The 24,022-nt window shown below is 38.4% G+C and overlaps 1 protein-coding gene across 1 annotated transcript in view; it reads left to right on the top strand.

Annotated features, from left to right (window-relative positions):
• LOC121080515 (zinc finger SWIM domain-containing protein 6-like) overlaps window positions 1-22,745 on the top strand; it is a 115,086-nt gene extending 92,341 nt beyond the window's left edge. The window contains 9 exon segments of the mRNA XM_040578574.1: window positions 94-270; window positions 553-699; window positions 3,626-3,772; window positions 5,954-6,214; window positions 9,402-9,537; window positions 13,480-13,637; window positions 14,146-14,309; window positions 18,053-18,134; window positions 20,237-22,745. Of these exon segments, the coding sequence (XP_040434508.1) occupies window positions 94-270; window positions 553-699; window positions 3,626-3,772; window positions 5,954-6,214; window positions 9,402-9,537; window positions 13,480-13,637; window positions 14,146-14,309; window positions 18,053-18,134; window positions 20,237-21,099 (2,135 nt within the window). The 3' untranslated portion in view covers window positions 21,100-22,745.
• Window positions 22,746-24,022: the final 1,277 nt, after the last annotated feature.

A 24,022-nucleotide genomic window follows, 5' to 3' on the forward strand; every position in this document is an offset into this window, starting at 1 on the left:
TGAATAGGCAGAAGACAAGAATACTGTGAATGACTAATTCACATATGAATGAGTAAAAGCTGATGCAGCTTTCTGAACTTGTGAAAATGACAGATTCATCAAACAGGCCACATCGGACGGTGTTCACTCGAGCCATAGAGGCGTGCGATCTGCACTGGCAGGACAGCCACTTACAGCACATTATCTGCAGTGACCTATATACAAACTACTGTTACCATGACAACACTGAAAACTCAGTCTTTGACTCTCATGGGTGGCCCCTCTGGCATGGTAAGTGGCTAAACTGGGAGGACATTTCCATGACTTGCTGCTTTGTTCAGTTTCTATGGCATTATTTGAGGGGGATGGTGGGGAGATGAATGAAAAGCCTGGCAAAAAGAACAGAGGCTCCCTTGAAATGCCGGCTCAGAAGTAGTCATTTAAGTCTCTCTTGCATAGTTATAAAAACAAAACAAAGAAAACAAACAAAAAAGCCCTTTTGAGTAACCTAGCAAAACAGGCCATTGCAGACATGGAAGCATTGCTATTCCTCAATTATTTTCTCCATTTTAGAACATGTTCCTACAGCCTGTGCGAGGGTGGACGCATTACGATCTCATGGATACTCACGAGAAGCACTGAGGCTAGCAATAGCTATTGTTAATACACTAAGGAGGCAGCAGCAGAAACAGCTGGAAATGTTCCAGGCTCAGAAGAAAGGTAAATGTGGGGAAGAGAGAAGGGCAAAGGACATGACAAGGTGACAATACAGCAGACTGGAACTTTGCATAAGAAAACTGCTTTTGAAACTAAAGCAAAAAAGATGACATTAACTCTTCAGTCCAAATGATCATAGTGGTAATGTCACATTCTGGATGTTGGAGAGTTTTTTTAAGCTGGGTTGTGAGCTCTGCAGGGCAAGGGCTCTGTTCTGCCTTCTGCAATACATCTGACACGATGGGGCCTTTATCCCAATCAGGGGTTTTGGTTATACAGTGTAAACACTCATCCTGTGTAATTTATAGGCTTCTAAACAGAGCTTTGCATTTGGCACATCAGATATTTAAAATATTTTTTTCCTCTGACATATAATTTAGCAGAGCTATATATTTCTGAGATGGAAGCCTAAAGTTGACATTGAAGGTAACAACAAGGCAAAGTCTGCACTACAGAAATGTGGCAGTTTGTTCCAAAAGTCTCTTATGATGCTTAAAACATCACTAGAAATGAGATTTTTGAAACATTGGCTTTATAAAATGTTCTGTGGTGTTCCTCTGAGAACTACCCCTATTTTTTGAAGGAACATTCTACCAAAAATAATCCTGTTCTGAACTTTGTCATAAGTTTGAAGAGGTAGTGGAAGAAGAAAAGGATGACTTTGTGGTTAAAGAATGCACATGGAAAACCTGGAATTACATTCTTGGCTACTACAAGAGCACCTTTCATTCAAATTTTATTTTAGTTCTTTGTTGCTACACTTAACTATGTGTATCCCATGCATTGTAAGCAAAAATACTAGTGCGAAGTCATGTGTGTAAATTTGTCAAGTGTATGTGCAGGTGTCTTCCCAGAAATGATAATTTAGAAATTGAAGACAAGGTAGACACCTGACTGAAAAAAAATATTAGCTAGTAGTTCCTACGTACCTCCATTTCACAGTGCCCAAGGAGGAAGTTTTGAGCACATTGTGGATCCTAGATCTTAACAAAACTTAAAAGCACTTTGTATTATTACTTAGGAGAATTTTTCTGAATCTTTTTATTGTGTAATATATCTTTCCTTAACATATGCTCCTTTAAAAGCTTTGCATGTTTTCCAGCTTCTCATACTGGGGAGGTAAGAAGGGAGGGGGCTATGTCAGTGTGTGTATGTGTGTACATACTGCTGATAGGTGTGAAGGGTAAGGGTCTGCTGCAAGCGTGCTGGTCATGGTACTGCTCCTTTTCATTCCCAGTTGCTAATGCAGTATCTAGACATTCAATACTTCTGTTAAGTTCCTTTCCCTGTGAGCAGCTTCTATAGTTGTCAACTAATATTATGCTAAAAATGGAGTGTATGAAATGCAATTCATCCTACCCCAAAACAAAGGAGTTTGTAATTTCTGTGTTGCTACTCACTGCTTTGGGGGGTTTTTTTCTCTTATGTTTGGAATTTAAAAAACATTCTTTTAATACTGCAAAATACACTGGTCTTCTCTATAAGCAGATTAACTCTGCAGCTACAGTTTCAGTTCAGCAACCACCACATGCTTCTACTTAGCTTTCATTCGTGTGACTGATCTGATATCCGTGGAACCACTTGTGTGATTTAAAGTAAAATGTCTATATGAATGGAAGACTGAAGCCTTTCTTTGGCATGACACCAGTGAAGCTCATAAGGAGACACAATAGATGAAATGGAATATGAGTGAGTCAGTAAGAAGTCTCTGATATTAATCCTTTTTGGTAATATTACATGCTTCTGCCTGTCATCTTTAACACATGCTATTTGTTAGTAAGAAAATTATTTACTTGTTTGTTTTTTGTATTACATATCAGTTGATTCTTAAAAAAAAGCCACCCTCCTGAACACTCAGTTCAGCAGTGTGGCTGAGTTTCACTTTGTAGCCCCACACATTTAAATAGGAATAAGAAGCAAGCTTTTAAAGCTTTGTGATAATATATATGGTTACTCATAAAGATGGCACTTTCTGAACAAGAGCGAGCAGAGGCAGGTACAAGTTAGTGTTTTATAGGCAGAGAAGCAGCATCTGTAATGGCTTGTATACAATTTTTAAATGGTCACCCATAATGCATCTGATCTCTCAAAGTTCAGTCGTGTGTATGTGTCTAGAAGAAAAAAGTTGGGAGTTGGAGTCAAAGGGGAGCTACTGCCATAAGACTCTCAGTAAAAAAAGGGATTTGAGGAATCTCTAACCTCTGTTACCACAGCCACACTTCCTTCAATTCATTGTGCTGAACAGTTTTTTCATGTTGTAACTGATTGATGGATGAGGGCTACAGAACAAAGTATCCATGAAGGTATTTGTTGACTGAAACTTTAGAATGAAGAAAAAATCACTTAAAGAACAATTTTTTCTTGTATACCTCATTTAAACACTTTATCCTTTTTTTTCTTCTTTTTTAGGAGCTGTCATCCTGAGTTTATTACTTCAATAAATATTTAGATGCAAGATAAGCTCATATTTTATTTATTAAAATTGAATGATTTAGAATATTTTAATTTATTTAAGTCCCATCAGATTCACTTAAAATGTAAAAATGGTACTTTATCTTTTGAGTGTGGAAACGGTTGTGAATATTTTACAAAAAATAGTTGCTATAATTTTTCAGCAGACATTTTCAGAAGAGTTGCTAGTATCAAGTAAGATTTCAAAAGATACTGCAGTTTCAATTTTTTACCCATAATGCACTTTGCTAGTGCTCAAAATGTTTGACTTCTGTTCATTTTCTTTTTTTCCTCTTTTAACATATTCACAAAGGGCAATGAATTCACCCTGAAAGATATTATTTTCTCCTTCTAAGCAGAAGCTACTGGAAATACTTTGAATTCTGTACTGAGAGCATTTTAATCAGTTTTACTTCTATAATTGTTTTGAGGCGCTAACGTGTGCTCTCTTTCCCTCCCTCCATCTTTTCTGTCACAGAACTTCTCCACAAAGGAGTAACCTCAATAACAAATCTTGAAGGTTGGGTGGGACACCCTTTGGATCCAATTGGCACCCTCTTCATTAGCCTGATGGAAGCCTGCAGAATGGATGATGAGAGCTTCCATGGATTCTCAGACTTCACAGGTAAGGCCATGCAAAAGGAGAAATCTTCTCTAAGTCTTCAGTAACTGGAGGTGGTTTTCTATCTTGCCCTTCTGAATTAGCTGTGAAGCCAGTGTCTTTATAGTATAAGAATTCACATTTGCATTCCCTAAGAAAACACAAGGGAGAGAAAATGTTTAAAGTAAAATTTTGTTATAAGTTATATGAAAGCACTTCAAAAATTACCAGTTACTCATTCTTGAAGACAATTCCATTCCATATTTCATGCTTGAAATAAAAATGAACAAGACTTTATAGCAGCAACCCTCTCTACATACATTGCTCTGTCCTCTTTGAGAAATTACAGGAAATCACAGAATAGTTGAAGTTGGAAGGCTCCTCTGGAGATTGTCTAGTCCACCTGCTCTGCTCAGAACAAGGCCACCTAGGTTGCCCAGGACTGTGTCCAGTTGGGTTTTGAATAACCCCAAGAATTAACACTGTACAACCTCTCTGAGCAGCCTCTTGCAGTTTTTGATCACCCTCACAGTAAAAAAAGTGTTTTCTTATGCTCAGATGGAATTTCCTGTATTTCAGTTTGTGCCCATTGCCTCTTGTCCTGTATCACAGGATACAACTGAGAAGAGTCTGGCTCTCTCTTTTTTACATTCTCCAATCAGATATTTATACATTTTGGTAAGATCCTGCCAAGCCTTTTCTTTTCCAGGCTAAACAATCCCAGTTGTCTCAGTTTCTTATATGGGATATGCTCCAGTCCTTTAATCATCTTTGTGGCTCCTCACTGGATCTGTTCCAGTATGTCTATGAGGAGCCCAGTACTAGACATGGCACTCCAGGTGTGGGCTCACCAGTGCTGAGCAGAGGGGAAGGATCACCTCCTTCATTCTGGCAACGCTCCTCCTATGCAGTCCAGGATATTATTTGACTTCTTAGCTACAAGTGTACATAATACTTCAAATTGATGACAAAACACTTAACATTTATAATATACAGGGTCTATAAAGGTTATGAATTGGAAAATAGTGTTGCAGTATTGATACGTGTTTTAGGATAGGATGTGTATGCCCATTTTAACTTCAGTATTTTCTTCCCAGGAGCTTAACTGATTTATTCCTTATTCTCAGTCTCTTTCCACCTCTGTGGTAGTTTCTTATCACATTCTGTGTGGTCAGAAACTTGATTCATCCCTCTACCTATGGCTCTTTTATATGCACATCCCAAATCTTCTTGGGGCTTTGCCTCAAAACACATTTTATTCAATTAGATTTTATTCAATAAACTTCTAATCTCATATCCACCAATTCTGGAAGAACTTTAATTAAAAGAAATCAGATTCTTTGCAATTAGAAAAAAACAAAACAACCCCATGAAATAACAGTAGCGTGTGTTGAAAAGTAAATTCCCCCTACACAAGCACATGCAGTCTACCAAATGCATTCTGCCTTCTCATTTGCTGCAGCTGTCCATCTCCTTACATCTGTACATTACAACATTTTGTTCCCAAACTAGACTGTAAACTGCTAGAGGTTGAAATAGCATTTTGTCATATGGTGTATCTGTGAAGTGCCAAATGAATCAATAGTATTCTTTAAAGCAATTTATGGCTTGGTCTGTGTGGAATTTACAATAATCTTTACTAAAAGTAACGTTTCTAATGTTAATAAAAGCCAGAAACATTATATATGTTTATCATAAATACAAGTGTAACAAATAAAAAAGCATGAAAAGAGCTCTAGCAAACAGGATGCTTTAAAGTTGTAGAGTTCCCAGGCCTACTGTATTTGCACAATCTTAATAGCTAAAATCTATGCAGGTGTATAAGCACCTTCCCTTTCCACTTATACAACATCAAAGCTTTAAGGAGATATGGAAATGGGTGGGGAAAAAATTGAAATAGATCTTCCAGTTTTGGCCTTATTAACACAAAGCTGGAGAAACTGCCTTTCTCCAAATCATGCAGTTTAAAATGAAAACTTTTATTTTTACTTGAGTGGGTTTTTTAAAGCCTAATTGTCCTGTGTATTTCTGCCATGTGGAATTGGATCAGGTAGTTTAGATTGGATCTTGAGATTGTGCTAGTAATTTAAATATTTTTTAAAAAATGAATACTGATAGAGGAAGCATTTGTAAATGTGGCATTATAGGCAGATTATGGATTAGAATGATTTCCTGATGTATTGTTCTTTGTGTCACCCTTTACAGAGAACATGGGGCAATGCAAATCTCTGGAGTACCAGCACCTGCCAGCACACAAGTTCTTAGAAGAAGGGGAATCTTATTTAATGCTGGCTGTGGAAGTAGCATTGATAGGGCTGGGACAGCAACGAATAATGCCAGATGGCTTGTATGCACAAGAGAAGGTTTGTCGAAATGAGGAGCAGCTCATTTCTAAGCTACAGGAAATTGAATTGGATGATACTCTGGTGAAGATTTTTCAAAAACAAGCAGTCTTCCTATTAGAAGGTAGCTCAATGTAGATATTAACTGCTTCTTTAAACTGTCTTCACTTATATAAGTGCACTGAATTAGTATTCCAGTGGAAACTGCCTTACATACTTAAGATGTATTTTAATGCAGAACTCCAGCAAAATTTTATTTCCAGTCTCTTATGAAAATTAAACATACATCAGATATCACATGACTATAGAGATAAGACATCTACTGACCTATAAGCCTTTCATTTTAATTTTTATTGCATTTTTTTCTTTAAATTTGTTGCTTGGCATAATCTCAGTATCCTAATTATACAACCCAGGCTCACAATTAAATAATACAGACATCAGTTATCATCAACAGTTCTTGGGTAGCAAATTTCTAAATCTGGCAGCTTTGTAAATGTATGAAGATTTTTACCACTGTTCCCAAGGAAAAGCTCAGAAAATTCACTTAGAATTGCTGGGGCAGAAATATAACACGTTTCTCTGTAGCAATTAGGAAAATTACTTGCCTCTGAAATTTGTATCATACATGAAAATTGAAATATATGGTCAAATGCTGGGGCTTAAGGCCTGGCTTTGTGACTAAATTTTGATTAAGACAAATAACTTGTGTTTGGAAATTAGCTGGTGTATTGCAATAAAATGTGTACAAAAAAGTGCATGGTTTTGCCTTAGCTTTTAAAAAGGCTCAACACATAGCACTTAGGCCTCTTGTTCAGAAAGTAGTCTTGTGGGTTCAAAGGTTGTCTTTCTAGTTTTGGGAGTTTTTAATGGAAGAAAAAACTTTAAAGGAACCAATTAGCTAAAGCATGATCCAAGTTTTGAGTGCTTGCTCAAGGGATAGTGGGGAGTGAGATACTGCTCTAGGTAAGTTGTGAAGACTGTTACACAGCAGTCAGGTTTTGCTTTCTTTCTGCAAGACATTTGTCTTTTAAAACTACTTCTTTAATTGAACAGATGCAGTATGTTGTTTAGGGTTCTCAGCTTTGATTCACTATTGCCCAGGTCCTTAAGCACTTTGGTACCTACTGATTTGAAACTGCAGAGAAGCTGCACCATAGGGAGAGTTTCCATTATGGTGTGGCTGTAACTGCTGCTTTATGGCCTTTGGACAAGAACAGCTGCTTGTTGGATCCAGCTATTAACCACCATAGAGGGGTTCTATGGATTATAAAATCAGCTTGCTTCATCTATTTACTGGTAAAGATGCTTTATGAGGAAAAGACAGGATTTCTCTCAAGTATTCTCTGATACTTCTAGTTTACTACTTTGATCACTGATATTTTTGGTTTTTTAGAGTAGTAAACAAGTGATCATAGCAGGAAGTCTGCTAAAATAACTACCTACAAAATTGCTGTGGTGAGCAGCGTACTACGATGGTCTTTCATTACTGTGTGCTGAGAAATCTGGCTTTTCTGCAATAGCTTCAGTTTACTCCAGGTTAGGCAGAAACTGCCAGCTCACATAGAGGAAAAACTGTGCAGTGATTTAAGATCCTAATCATATCAATTCTGGTTTTATAGTTAAAAGTCCTGTAGTTATAATAAAGAAAGCTTAATCCAATATGAAGATGATTTCTATGCTATTAATGCATGCTGTATGTAGCTACCATTTGAATGTGTGGGAAAGCAGAACATAAGACTGTGTTTTAAGAACTGTTCTAATTTTTCTGTTTGACTGCTAAGTTAATAGCAGAATATATTTTCATATAAACGCTTTGTCATGTATTCTTCATGTCCTAACTGAGTTTCTGGCTGGACCACCAACTGGCAAACATACACAAAATGGCTTCTTTCATTGAAGCAATGCTGTCTAGTTTTGAATAGCTTTCAACTTCATTTTAAATGATTGAGAGACGTGCTGTCACCTAATTAATCTTCATTGATGTTTCCTTTGTGATCAGCCCCAGTCTTCAAAAATGCCCACCTATGGAGCTCAGAATTTTTTTCATGCCTAGTGATTATTATCTTTGCATTTTGTGCTAAGGCACCAGTCAGAAAAACATTGCTGAAACAGCTGTGCTGGTCCAAGTTGTTACCATGTCTCTCTCATGGAGTTCATCATCTTCTGCAGCAGAAGTGGTTGAATACATTTTGTGAGTATTCCTCATCTACTTCAGTGTAGGGTCAGCCATGTTAGTTTGAACCACTGCTGGAAGCTATGACATGTGTGACTGCAGTGAAGAAGTGTGCTCACACAGTCATTCATCCATCCAAGTATGGTAGGATGGAATTTCTAGTAGAAGAGGAAGTAGTAACTTCTAGGACTGGTGGCTGCTATTTGTGCAATAGTTATCCAATTATACTTAATGTAAGATTCTTAGTCTGTATCTTGCAATATTTAATGCCTGGACCTCTAGCTGCTGAAGTAAAAAACTGCTTGATACAGTTTTCCTATTAATAGGAATAACAGTCTTAAGGTTATAGGAAAAAATGTAAAAATGGGATTCATATGCACCATGAACATTCAGAACTTGGCAAGCAAATAGTTTCATTTATTTTTTTTAAATTATCAAAGTCGAAGTACTGCACTGAGTGTGAGCAAAATCCATTGCCCCAACAACAGGAATAGTTTCCCCACAATAAATACAGTTTTTAAGATTGTGTAGCTATAATGGACTAACAAAAAAAGCAGCCTTGGTGCAAGATCTGACCTAGTCATCTGGAGACCAAGTCCAGACCAAAGGGTTATTTAAATGCGTAATGTCAGGTGAGACATTAATAGGGATCAGGTGCTGCTGTTGTGATTTGTCATGTACTTTAATTGAAGATGCATGTTTTTCTACTGTAACTACTTTTTTTTTTTTCTGGTGGTTTTGTGATAAAGCAATTATGCACTAACAGAGGGTGTATAGGGATTCATGTGCACAATATAACTATGCAGAGGCAAAGGTAGGATTATTATCCTCTACTTTTGCATACCATAAACTTGTTGAATGAGCCCCATGGAGCCCTGGAACCATTCTGTCATTTGTATGTGCACTGGTAGTGTGCTTAGTACTCTACAATTTGCAGTCTGTCTTGTTGTCTCAAAGAATAAATAGCATTTAATATACTTGTAATATATTTCCCAAAACTATCGATGTAACTTTACCTTTTGTATAGCAAACTGTCTCTGAATACCAATTCTAACTCAAGGTATAATGAATGTTTTTTAAGGCCCAAAAGTTGGGTTTTAACAGTCTGTAAAAACCAACATTCTCTTTCCCACAGCTGGACCATATAGTGGTTTAGGTGAACTCATCCATCGAGAGAGTGTCCCAATGCACACATTTGCCAAGTATCTTTTCACCTCTCTCCTACCTCATGATGCTGAATTGGCATACAAAACTGCACTGAGAGCCATGCGGTATGTATTCACAAGTCATCTAGAAAGAGCACAAGTAGCTGTTTGGAAAAAGGGATAAAGCTTTGTAATCAAGACCTAGTCTTTTTTTCTAAAAGAAGTATTGTTCCCTTTAAGGAGAAATTACTTTGGTTCTGTCATCTGTAAAAGCAATTGATGTCTGTAGTAACTACAGTAGAATCATTTATAAATGTACAATTAATGTTTATCTGCAACTGTAAAAACAGTGTTCTATGTTACAAATCCTTTTAGAATTCCACTCTTGGGGCATGTGGTTTTGTGTTAAACAACAGCTTTAGCACATGTGTTCTCTTACTGATGTGGTTGTGTGTGTGTGTGATGGTAGTGGTGAGGAAATGAGAAAAGAGGCATCTCACCAGCGGTCTCAGGATCACGTGCTGCTTAGCAGATGATAGAACTATATGTTCCACCAGCTGCCTTTATAAATTAATTTCAATGATAGATTTGAAACCATATGGTTTGGTCTGAGCCAGTACTTTTTTCTTGTGCTTCATAACTAAGCAGTCTTACACGCTTCTGGGTAAATGTTGGGATTTAAATGGAGTAGTATGTCATATGACAACAAACTGTCTAAATTGCAGGGAAAAAGATGTTTCTCAGGGAGCGCTCAGTGTGTGTTGGCTTTATCTCAGGTCAGGCCAGATTGTTAATGGTGGCTAAGAAGGGCTTTCTGATGAAAGTTTCAAGGACCTAAATGATCAGTGATAAATCTATGTAGTCCACATATGGTGCAGGGAAGAAACTGGTCCCATCCGGATTGTCTGGTCACTGTCAAGAACTTATAGTAAATGATGGTTGATAAAGAATAGCCACAACTGAATACAAAGAGCAATAAAGTCCTAGACTTTAAAAAAAAAGAAAAGCATTGAGTTTTTCTGGTCATTTTTATCAAGAATGATTGCAGTGATTGAAGGACACACTATGCGCATAAGTAGCATTTAGCTTCATCAGACAGGTTGTGTCCTAGTGGTTTGAAGGTATGTATTCTAGAATTAGTTTCTCCAGAAAGCTAAATAGGGAGAAAATAATTTTGTGTTCAAAGAACTGAATGGGAGGGCATGCATAAGAATAAAACATAGCTACTATCAGGTGAGGCCAAAGGTCTGCTTAGCCTGTTTGGGGGGGAGGGGGGTTGCCTCCAAGAGTGTCTAATAGTGGATGTTAGAGAAAGAGTCTAAGAAATATGAAGAGTGACCTTGCATACATGCTGCTTATGATTAGAATTTTAGGAAATAGATTGAGAAGACAAAAGTGCATTACTGATGAACTGTCAAGAACATTCAAACATATGATCAGAAGCTGTCCGGGCCATCTAGATACACCTCTTTTTCATTGCAAATTAAGTGCATCAATAACCCTGGTCATACCAGATCAGCAAGATAGTACAAAATGTGTGTTGTATGGTTGTGTGTGGTGGGGTTTTTTTGTTTTGTGGTGGATGTTTTGAAAATTTATAAAGTAGACTTATGTCCCTATATTTAATTCCAGTCACTACCTTAAAGTATTTCTCAGAGACTGTGGGGAGTTTTCCTCCTTAAACTAAACTACTGAAACCATATTGAAAGTCTGGAATAGACATCTATCAGCAGCTTTACACAGTGCACTGAATGCTTCAGTGAATGTGATGGCAGCATGCCATTCCTCTTGAAGAACGATTTATGCTTTCCCCAGAAACAAATTGTAACTGAAAACTTCTTTTCTGGAAGTTTCCTTTCTCAACCAGAAAAACAAGCAAGGCACTGAAAGACCTAAATGATGAAATCTCTAGTTAATCATGGGGAGCTCCAGCCACCTTTTGTCATGAAGCTGCCATCTCAGCCAAAGTAGTTACTTCTCAAACAGACCAGTATAAGAAAGAGTTGTCTGTTTGTTTCCATATGGTAAAATCACAAGAGACATCAGCATAATCAGGGCTGTTCTCCATAGCTCTCTTGGCATCACTTTATAAGGCAGATAAGAGTTCAGCTTTTTTATATTTTTTATATTTTTATATATATTTGGCACTCTTAAGAAATATGGACTGCTATCTTGAACTGTGGTGATGGCAGATGCAGACACTTTCTATTCCATGTCTATCTGCATTCCTCGGCACTTCTCAAAAATTCTCATAAAGAATTTGGTTACTCTTTCCATTCACACCAAAGTGATAGTTCAGTGTACAAAGCACTCCTAATGCAAACCAAAGGAAAAACTAACTAAAACTAAATGTTGCTGGGGGGGGGGGGGGGGGGGGGAGAAGAAAGCAAACATGAAGATTGGATGTCTGTCTCATGTTTGTGAGGTGAAATGGATCAGAAGAGGGAAATTTGAGCATCCCTTCCTCCATGGTATGGGTAAAATATTTCTACACAGAAATCTGCAGTTGCTCATGCTTTTAGAAGTGGAGCATATTTCTTTCTTCACTTGAACATTTATCAAAGTTAATTTCCTAAGACTACAGATAGTTGCTCTCCAGACATAAGTGTTTAGTGTTAGTCCACACACAAGTCTACACAGGTCATTGACACATGATGGCAACTCTGGAGTATTTTACCTCTCTGTATGCAAAATCATCTGTTGCTGTTTCATTTTTTTTTTAATCCTCTTTCAGTGTGTGGAACACTCAGTGTGAAATTAATGGAAGCTGAGACTATAAAGCCTTTCATGCATACACCTCAGGTCTGCAAGGACAGGGTGTGCTATCCTTGATGGTCACTTCTGCCTACAGTTCTCTGCTTGCAGCACTGAAACATATGGAGTAGAGCCTTGGAGAATGTGGATCAGTGGTGACCTAGTTGACTGCTCACTTGGAATCTGAACTTGGATGGCTTAGTTTGGCTGATCCCTTGTTAAGCCTGAATTTCAACCCAGGCTCTGGGAGTCAGACTTTAATAGTGATGCTTAATCACAAAGTAGCTTTGCTAAAACCTATAATTGATGTTTGAAAAGGAAAAAAAGTGAAGAATGCTATATCTGCTTGTGCTTGTTATGATGTTCCCTAATCTTGCCAGAATTGCACAAAAGCCACCAATTCACAACAGCATTTCTTTTCACAGCAAAGGAACATAAAAGCTGGCAATGAAATTCAAAGTGACAAAAGATTTTCCCAAAACAGCCTCTTTCATGCTCTTTGTCTATTTACTGTTATTCATAACCTAATCATCCTTTTTGCATTATGTAGTCGGAATTTTTCCTGTTTGTTGAAACTATTTAATAATGCATCTTTTTTTCTTCTCCCTCTCTCTGTGCTTGGAAAAAATCAGCTGAAGAGTTTATATGTATTTTCTTTTTATGTATATAAAGCTATATAAAGAGGTGTTTCAGTGGTACTAGGGAAGAGATTTGACTCTTGATACAAATCAAAAGCAAAGTCTTTTTTCATATTAGCATGCACATTATCAAGTGTTGGTAGGCTAGAGTTTAAGGACTTTAAAAAGTAGTTCATATTTGAACAGTAAAATGTCCTTTTTGGTATGTCTGAATTTATTGCAAGGTCAAAATCCAAATTACTTGTTGAATATCCCTCTCCCTTACTTTGAGCATTTTCAAGTAAAGAAAGTATATTCCAAATATTGGAAAATATTTACATGTTCTCACTATGATGGAGAGCTACTCCACTTTCCTTACTGAGGGCTGTGGTTCAAAGACTGAAACAAGGCAGGGGAAAAAAGCTTCAGCTCTATGGATGATGCAGAAAGTCTCTGCTGCCATGGCTAATGGATGGCTTAAATGTCCTGTGAATTCCTGCAGATGCCCACTGATGTAGACAAGTTTGGAAAATGGACTTTTAAGTTTCCCCAAGAAGAGAAGTGATTTTCCAAGATCTTTATACCCAAAACTGCACATTTCATAAACAAGGTCAAGTGTTCTTGCAGCTTTAGTTTTGCTTATGAGTAACCTAATATAATAATTATTTAATGAAAGAGGATTTCTTCCTTATTTCAGGTTGCTAGTATTGGAATCTACAGCTCCTTCAGGAGACATGCCCCGCCCGCACCATATTGCATCAGTTGTTCCAAACCGGTATCCCCGCTGGTTCACCCTAAGTCACATTGAATCCCAGCAGTGTGAGCTGGCATCGACCATGCTAACAGCAGCCAAAGGTACATCGCTGTCAGTTACGTACTCAACTACATGTATGCTTTTAATATTGGATGGAATAAATACATTATAAAACTTGTGTTTAGGAATCCAAATTGCAGTCTGACAGAAGCTTGAAATAGGAACAACAAACTGAACTGACTTAAAGTGGTTAAGCTAACTAGATGGTAGCCAGATGGGCTTGGTTTGAGGCTGATGAGGTAGCTTTTTGTTCTTCTGACACATGATATAGGCTTTGAAACCCAGGAGTGGACAAATCACTTCTAAAATTCACAAATCAGGATGACTTTTGGCCATGTACTACACTAACACCATCAGGCACTAGACGAGTTTGAGCTGTCTTGTATCTTTAATTCATGTGATTTAATTATGGAATTTTTATAAAAAAAACCAAAATGTGTATAACTGAAACATCATACTATTGCGTAGCAATGTCACACTCAATTATAATGCATCTCTGGATGTTTTGGGAGCTTGTTCTGTTTTGGTGATTCTGTTTGCATCTTGCAGGTGATGTTCGGAGACTGGAAACAGTGTTAGAATCCATCCAGAAAAATATCCACTCCTCATCACACATCTTCAAACTTGCCCAAGATGCATTTAAAATAGCAACACTCATGGACAGCTTGCCAGACATCACTCTTCTGAAAGTTTCTCTGGAGTTGGGACTTCAGGTATTTCCCTTGTTCATTATTACTACAGTAGAAGACAGGAATTTGACCCTGTGTTGGTGGGTACAGCTCTTTAAGTCACTGAGGACCATACCCTCTTTGGGGCTCTGTCTAGAATTTTTAGATTCTCTTTTCTGATGTAAAGCACAGTTGACTGGTAAACACAGAGCAAGGATCTGTGCAGCCCCTTTGTGCCATTCGAGTGGAAGAGAGAGCTGGGAGCAGCTGGCTGCAGGGCACTCCTCTGTTCAGGGGTGAGAGAGGATCAATGCAATGGGTTCAGGAGTATATGTAGGGATGGCTAGAGAGCAAAATTATTCTGCTTGCCAGAAATGCACTTTTGCAGATCTTTTGCGTGGCCTTGAGGGGTTTCTTATCATTCCTCCCATCCTTCCCTTCCTTTGCTTCAAATGAGATTTGGTAGGTGCTTGTTGAATTACTAGAGAAAGCCAAGGTCAACCATAATGACCTGTTTCTAAGGCAGACTGTGCTAACAGCAGCCCTTGCTTCCTTCATCAAATCCTGCACTCCACAAGCTGTGGGATGTTCATTTGCATCAGACTCAGCTTGACATGTGCAAGAACCTCAGATCAGTTTTCAGGCTCTTAGGAGAGACTTTACAAGCTAAAAGGAGACAGCTAAGTTTTAGGGTTTTTTTTCCTGTAAAAGCCTTACAGTGTCAGCACTGTCTTCAGTGGCCTACAGATGCTTTCCCCTCTCCTGCCCACCAACCTAATGGCAATTACATTGTCTATATTTGCAATCTAGTAATTGACTGCTTATGATGTGCCCTATAAAACTCACCTGGCAAACTGAACAGCAATGTCCTTGCAGGTATACTGTTCTGTTTCTCAGCTATAACAATGACAAGTTGGACTGGTTAGGCTGAGGAGATGATACCAACAATTTCACAACTCTGTCACTGGGATTTCTGTTGATAGAAAAGCCTTTAATATTGTTCTAGATTTGGGAGTAACATATGGACTCCTGTGTTCTTTCTCCCTATTTCCAATGGCAGCATGTGTTATGTGACTCAGCAGAGGGAAGACATTTAAACTAGCTGTGGCCAAATGGGCATGGAGCATCTCAGGTGTGTTCTGTCCTTCAGAACCTTACTGGCACAGAGGCTGTAAGATCTGCAGGTACAGGAAGGGCTTCTATTCTATGCTACATCAATGCAAGTATTACCACACACGTGCAGACGGGTACTGCTGGCAGAACTGCTGAGCAAGTTAGTGCAAGTAATCACTTGATACTTATTTGGCAAGTTGTGTCCTTTCTCTGAAAGCCTGTAAATAAACCTTCTTCCAATGTTCATGACAAAGAGGTTTCACATTGGTGCAGGAACTAATGGTTGGTTGGCCATTTCTTGCATCTCTTATGGGTAGTAAGATCTTCTGTTCTTCTAGAATAAGAAATTCTTATTTAAAAAAAAATCATCAAGACAAAGTCAAGGTTATTCTCTGTGGAAGAGAGCTTGGCTTTCAGATAAGCTATGTAATTCCCAGGGGCGCTTTTTTTCATTTTCAGACTTACTAACCTGTTCAGAAGCTCTCTTCAATTGATAGCACAGATCTTGGGTAGAACTTAGACATATCTGGAACTCCCTTTTAGGAAGAGGTGGCTCAAGAATGTATTGAGCAGAAGTGAAATAGTTCTTTGGCTACATGGGCTACAGTATAAATTAATTTCAGCTCCTCTTTGGTCAAGATATCAGTATATGCTTTATTTGAAGTCCTTGGGAATTTTTTATCATCAGTAAAGGGCTCCTCTCTTAGTGCTCTCAGCTTGTCACTTCAATCAAATGAAAGGAACCTAATTCCAGAATAGTTCAAGTCAAGAAACATTTCCAGGTCAAGAAACTAGATATAGCATTGGGGTTTTGCTTTCAAGTTAGGACTGTCTACACTGGAGCTGCTATTATGTCCACTACACATGCTGAAGGCTCTTGTGACCGATGATCCTTTTATAGACCATCACAGCGAGGGAAGTCATCAGAGAAGTAGTCATTCATGCCTCTTTTTTTTTTTTTTTTTTTTTTTTTTTTTTTTAACCTACTTCCCTCCCTCACCAGTAGCAGAATTCACTCCATAACCCTGTATTTTCTCTTGGATTCACTCTACTTGGGGAAAGATGAAAATTAATCTTGGATATTGGAAGAGTGTTAGCCTTCAATTTGTGTGTGCATTGATACAGGAAGTCACCTAGACTCTTTCTCTTTGATGGAGAGAATATGACAGATATTTGCACTCCAAAGCATTTTGACTTGGGGATGCCTGTTTGTCTTCCAAAAAGACTTCAAGCAAAGGCTGGTTCCATAATTTGTTAGCCATATTTTCATACTTTAAAATGTGTTGGGTTGCTCCTCACATATCAAATTAGTTTCTCTCAAAATGCTGTTCTCCAATCTAGCACTTAAATTACTGTTTAGTCGAAATGATACCATGATGTCTGAGGCCAACCAAGCTGGCCTTATGCTGTAACTTTGAGTGATGTACAACCAGTCACCAAGCTTCCAAGGTGTGAAATGTTTGGAGGCTAGCATGGAATCACTGATGGTTGTTTATAACCAGACTTCTTAAAAATCATCTGTGCATTTGTGCTCCTCGGCAGTCTTTCCATCTTCTTAATTATCCTATCTACAGCTTAGGACTTAAAGGAGGTGGCAAGAATAACAAATATAACAGAGGGCTACGTGCCATTTTGAAGTCACCTTAGGATGGGGGGGGGGGGAAATATGGGTTGAGAACCCTCTTACAAATGCTGCTGACTCCAAGCTGTTTTGTGAGTGCATTTTATGAGTTAATATGTAAAAATCATCGCTGAAAGCTCTGATTGACCTATTATGCTCTTTGCTTAATTGCTACAAGTAGTAATACCATAGTATGATCAGTGATATTGTAAGGGGAAAACTACTTGCTTTCTTCATCTAGATATCTGTAGGGTCTGTCCAGTTAGATGAAACAATCTTTCCATGCAATTTCCATGCAGTGTTTGTTTTACTGCATAAACATATTTGCCCACATTTTGAGAAACAACATAGGCAATAACTACAACTGATGTAAAATATGGGCACTGCAATCAGAGCTTATAGTCCTTTTTTTGTGATTCTGATGGTTTTACAATGGAACTTCTTTGCAGAGTCTCCTTGTTCAAAGACAGAAATCATCACTATGACTTAATAAAAATATCTGGATATATCTGGAAGTATGTGTGTATATTTGTCTTTGCAGCATAAGCAGTCTGTCAAATCACAGTACACACTAACTCCTGTCTGTATTGTTGAAGTCAATGAAAAAAAATGCAGATGGGAGAAAAATTAGATGGGTTAGTTTGCCCAACAAGACTTGACATGTTTCTACTTTAAAGACTAACATACATAGAGGGAGGAGACACAATACAATTTCATTTGAATAATTGGTAATTGGTTGTGCTTTTTTGTTGGGGGGGGGCTTTTTTGTGGGGTTTTTTTTTGGGGGGGGTGGTGTTCTTCTCCCCAAATAAAACAATTTCTCCTCTAGCCTTGAAGGACCTGCAGCTAGAATTACTCTCTGTATGCTCTTCTAAGATAGCTGAGCAGTATTTGTCAAGCCTTTTGACATATCAGCTAAAAAGAGAGTGGAAAGGGCAAGAGGCTGCCATTTTGAACCTCAATGTATTTGAGTAACTTAAATCCCTAATTGCTGGTATATTGTCTTGGTTTTGCAATAGGATTAATTTGTATTTTGTTTGTGTTGTTTTAATAGGTGATGCGGATGACGCTGTCAACACTGAATTGGCGACGGCGGGAAATGGTGAGGTGGTTGGTAACATGTGCAACAGAAATAGGTATGTTCTGAGATGCTTCTCAAGGGATCTTGCCTTTTTGTCAGCTAATCTTAGAGGGCTTGATCTTGTTTGTCAACACCCAGGCTCTGCAAATGTCTCCCACTTTCTGTTCATCTATAAAATTCCTTTGGTTACAAGACATTAATTATGGCAATGATAAGTGGATTTTTTGAGCATGTGATAGAATAGGCACAGGCCAAGTGAGACAGTAGTTGAGTAATGCAGTGTGACTTCTTTCCCCTGCAAGGTAGGGACATGCATAACCTCATGGGAAATACCCCAGATTAAGTCCCTGGATAAATCCAAACTTAGAGTGTAATGCATCTTTGTTATGTGGCTATGACACCATGCAGGCCTCTCATCTGCACTGGAAAGCAAACCAAACAGTAATGCACCCATCTTTAACCATGTAAGGTGAAAATAAGGTGGGAGCAGAACTAGCCTCATACTTAGAGGATAGTAGTGGGAGAATAGCGCACTCAGCAGGACATTATGTTCATTTCTGAGCTTTGCCATAAATTTCTTGTGTCTTGATGAGGTGTCCTTTAGCTTTTGTATTCCAGTTTACCATCTGCAAGATGAGTATACAGAATCTGAAAGTGAAGATGAGGGTATTAAAAACTTGTGTAGCTGTAAAAAAACCCAAAAGATCAGCAGCTGTGGTAGTGAGGACAATATAAGTACTATAAGGAACCAACTTTAATTGTCACTAAAGTATTTTTGGAAAGTATGCTTCTCTACTGTATTTACTGTATTATTCTGTTACTGTATTATTTTTCATATATCTGAGTTGGATTGTATCACATAGATGCTTCTTGAGTTTCAGAACTTCACAGGATTGCTGCTGCTTATTCTCTGGATTAGTTTATTCTTTGCTTTATGCTTAACTGGTAAATTAATGTTGTCAGTAGCATGGGAAAGTACAACTTGCCTTTGTATGTCCTCAGGCAGAAAATGGTTTGTGTCTGCAAATTTTCATGCAATGCTCTTGTTTTATTGCTTTTATATCTTCGCTAAGGTAATTATTACTAAGGCTGTCTTGCAAATATTAGTGCCCAAGTATTATTTTGTGTAGTTACATATTGGCAAATAAAATGCTGGGTTTAATACTGCTTTAAATTAGTTTACATATTCTAATAGAAGCGGCCCATAAAGAAACTTTAATGTCACACAAAGTACTCTTGAGACTTAATCAAGTTGATAAAACAAGAAATCTGTTTATTTAAATGAAGATCTGATATTTTCTGGTGATGCTGAATTTTTGCACAAGTGAAGGGGTGCACAGGAGATGGCAGAGCCCTACAGAGAACAGGACCTCTGGGTGTGGTTTAGGTGGGCTCACAGATGTGTGTAAGCTGCCTCTAGCAATAATAAAACACTCTAGTTGGCTATAAGATCCAATTTATGGAACTCATTAGTCACTGTTTCTCCTTTCCCCCCCTCCCCAGGAATAAAGTGATACTAAGGAAAACAGATATTTTAGATAATATCCAGTAGTGCATACTGCTCAGAGTATCCTAATAAGGATCTTGATGTTCAGTTGCATATGTATTTGATACAAGATGTATCTGAAAAGCCTATTTGGAGGGGGTTGGGATTTTTTTTTTTTAAGGTGTGCTTAGTATTAAATGCCATGGTGTTCTATTAAATGAGACATTTACCATGCTTTCATATTCTTTTATGCATGCACTGTACCTTGAAATTCACATTGAGAAAAAACATTAAAATTGCCTTTTCAGTGTTCAGTGTGAGGGCTGCTTTTAAGTGATGGGATGAGACCAAATGAGCCAGAACTTGTTATCCAAATTGTCTTAGATAACAAGTAAAACAGCTCAGTTGTCACACTAGGAGATTAAAGCTTATCTTGCAGGCTTTTCTGTTATTATCTGCATTTTGGTGATTGCTACAGAGTTTGCACAGTAGCCTTTGTTTTAATGTCCTTTTTCAGCTGTGTTATCTGATTTAGCCCTTCTTGCTGAAGCACGTCTCCCTGGATGTACTGGCAACGCAATGTCTTAGACTTGGAAAATGTAATCTTTTGCTGAACATCTGTATCTGCTAGGTGTTATCAGTTGTGGCTAATCCTTTCTTTCTCTCTCCAGGTGTTTATGCACTGGATAGTATCATGCAAAACTGGTTTACACTTTTCACTCCAACAGAAGCCACTAGTATTGTTGCTACAACAGTGATGTCCAACAGTACCATTGTCCGTCTGCATCTGGACTGCCATCAGCAGGAGAAGCTGGCCAGCAGTGCTAGGACGCTTGCTCTACAGTGCGCGATGAAGGATCCTCAAAACTGTGCCCTCTCTGCACTGACCTTATGTGAAAAGGATCATATAGCTTTTGAGACAGCTTACCAAATTGTTCTAGATGCTGCTACAACTGGCATGAACTACTCGCAGCTTTTTACTATAGCACGATACATGGAACACCGTGGGTACCCCATGCGGGCCTACAAGCTGGCCACTTTGGCCATGACACATCTCAACCTGAGTTACAATCAGGACACGCACCCTGCCATTAATGATGTTCTGTGGGCATGTGCACTCAGCCACTCCCTTGGGAAAAATGAGCTAGCAGCTATAATACCTCTGGTGGTCAAGAGTGTCAAATGTGCAACGGTACTGTCAGATATTTTGCGTAGGTGTACTTTGACCACTCCTGGCATAGTGGGACTTCATGGAAAGAGGAACTCTAGTAAGCTCATGTCACTGGAGAAAGCCCCTTTAAGACAACTCTTGGATGCCACAATTGGAGCCTACATTAATACAACTCATTCGCGTCTCACTCACATCAGCCCACGACACTATAGTGAATTTATAGAGTTCCTCAGCAAGGCCCGAGAGACCTTCTTAATGGCTCATGATGGACACATCCAGTTTACACAGTTTATTGACAACCTAAAACAAATCTACAAAGGCAAAAAGAAACTGATGATGTTGGTTCGTGAGCGATTTGGTTGATGAAAATGGGGGGGGGGGGGGGGAGGTGGTTTGTTTTTACTTGAGCCTGCCTTTGTATCCTTTTGAACTTAAAGAAACAGCCACACCGGTGTTATATTGAGTTTGCAAACTAAACTGTCATGTTGTGAAAGTTTGTGTATTTACATTTTTTTTTCCTTTTTTCTGTTTTGAGTGTGAGAGAGGTTAAAAAAGGTTTGGTTTACGCTGAGTATATGTTGTCAAGTGGCAAAAGCCCACATTGCTCTCCTGTCCTTTCTGTATATGTTCACAGCCTCAAAAACAAACACATATTGCAATGGCTTTAAAAAACAAACAAAAACACCTCCATCCTGTGATAAGTACCTCAAATGGATTTAGCTTTACTACTTTGTAATTCATCCTTACATTTCAGCATATTTAAACAAACCAACAAATGAAATACTAATAGTTAAAAGGCTGACCATGTGGCTTTGCAGTGCTGTTCATCCAGAAGCATGGCACACAATGCTTGTGCATGTGGAAACTTAGCGACTGTCAACATACATTCTCAGGGATTTCTCAAAAAAAAATTTAAAAAGAATGAGAGCATTTATCATACTGTATATATATTATAGTATATGTCTGAATATTGAAAAAATATAACTTTAATTTATATTTTAAAAAATCTATGTAATGTAAAATACTTGAAGCTGCAGTAGCTTGGTTTTAAACAAAAAAGAAAACCTATTTGAAGGACTGTAGTGCTCCTTACTTTAGGGTTGGCTCAGGTAGTGAACTATATGCTGGGCATCTATGCAGAGCCACCTTTTGGATTGCATGGTTGGACTGATACCTATTGGGGGAAATTTTATATATATTTATACAACCCGTGTACACATGCTTGTAACAGGCACTATAATAAAGAGAGACAACAAAAAATATACAGCCAGAGCAACAAGCCTATAGCATTAAGAATACAGTATGCTAGAATTGGGATTTGTGCCTCCTAGCCTAGGAAACTTAAAGAAATATCCTTTTTCACACAAAATGCAAAATTATTAACATGATACATTACACATTTTCAGTAAGCTAATAATAAGCTAACCTTTGTGCACAAATATATATTTATTATATATATTCTGCATAAGTATTTTGACTTTGTGCAGGACAGAAAGTTGTGTAGATATGACTGTTCTACTTCTCAGTTTGTTTTTTTTAAATATTTTCTGTAGATTTACTCAAAGGCAGCCTTCTATCTTTCCTTGTCTTAATGCTTTAAGGTAACCAAACTGGAGATCTAACTACCAAACCATTCATTATATTATTAAATACCAACTTCAGTTACAGTATAGTGTTTTTACTTTAGCTGATTGTTCTGTATCCTTGTGCTTTTTAAAGCAGTTTTTATGTTTTGGTGCAAAAGTTGTCCAGTGTCTCTTGTTCCCTTCATTAGAGAACATGCTAGAGGTATGTTTGTAGGAGTTTTTGTTCAGAAAAACTATTTTATGCTATTTTATTTATTATAATAAGTAAAAAGGTTGTATTTCATCACCCATGTAAACATGCTCATGAAGTTAAAAGTAATTAAGATTTGATACGCTGATACCAATTTAACTAAATCACTGTTTTATAAACTTGTTAATGATCAACAACTTTGTTTTGATTAAAATTAGTTTTTTGAAAGTTGATTCTGCCTCCTTTATGGTGTCTATTACTGGAGCTGAATTGTGTATTGATAGTTCATAGGTCTTACATGCCCAGCAACTACGGCATATTATAGTGATAAGCAATATGACCACCAAGACCCAGAAAGAAATGTTTTGTTCCTCAAAAATATGCTGAGGAATTGTCACAGCACTATCCAAACTAGCCAGCTGCAACAAGGCTTTTACCATCCCATACCAGGTTAACTTCAATAAGTAGTTCCCACACCTTGCCCTGGCACAGCCACCAATCCCTCACAAGGTTTCAAAAGTTCATCTACTGTCCATGCTGTTTCTTCAGCCTCTCCAGGCAAATCCACCTTGCTTCTTGCCTCTGCTGCATCCAGAGTCTTTCTCTTCCAGGCTCTTCTTCCAGCCAGCCTCTCCTCATCCAGGCCCCCTTCTTCTCCCAGGGCCTCTCCTTGTCCCTCCTACATTCAGGGTACTCTCCCTTCTCCCAGGTCTCTCTTCATCCAGTACTCCTCTCCTATACCCCTTAGAGCTATTTAACCACTTAGCAGGAACCAGCCACAGCTGCACCTTATCCACATCAGCCAACCCACCACCCCTGAATCCAGCCCACAGCTGTATATTATCAATATTAACCTGCATTAATTACTCTATAATTCTCCTACAATTCCCCTCCTTTTTTTCTCCTTTTCCTTCTTAGCATTTCATGCCTTATGTTTTTAACAATCATCACAACCTTTTCACAAAAACTTTTCATACAGTCCAGACAACTTGTCCCTGAACTCACACACATATCCCTTCTTCATTTTTATCTTGGGCTTTTCAGCTTCTGGGGGCTGATCACCTTCTCATCTGCTTTCTTGACATCTGGGATTTTGTTTCCTTCAGAGGGGGGTTCTGATGAGCTTATAGTACCTCATCCTTTCACCTCTTGGGTCATGCTAGACAGTAACCCAAGTGAGCTTGCAGCAGCAGCTCTAGAATACAGCACTAACATTATTCCATGTCCTGAAAAACTTCTTAACATCCTTGTGATCGCCCATTTCTTCTACAAGTGGAGACACCTTTAATGAGCACATAAACACCAGCAAGAATACCGCCAGGCCAAGCAACAGCGGGAGCCACCTGTGGCACTGCACCTAGCACAGCCATCACCACTGTCTAGCCAGACCCCCTCTGGACCTGCCACTACGGGCCACTGCCATGTCTGGTCATGTACTCTGCTACTACCGCCCATTACCTTCAGTCTCTTTGCCCCACAGTGGTCAGGCTTCCTTCTCTGATCCCAACAG

Source organism: Falco naumanni, chromosome W (genome assembly GCF_017639655.2).
Source record: "Falco naumanni isolate bFalNau1 chromosome W, bFalNau1.pat, whole genome shotgun sequence".
Classification (NCBI taxonomy): domain Eukaryota; kingdom Metazoa; phylum Chordata; class Aves; order Falconiformes; family Falconidae; genus Falco; species Falco naumanni.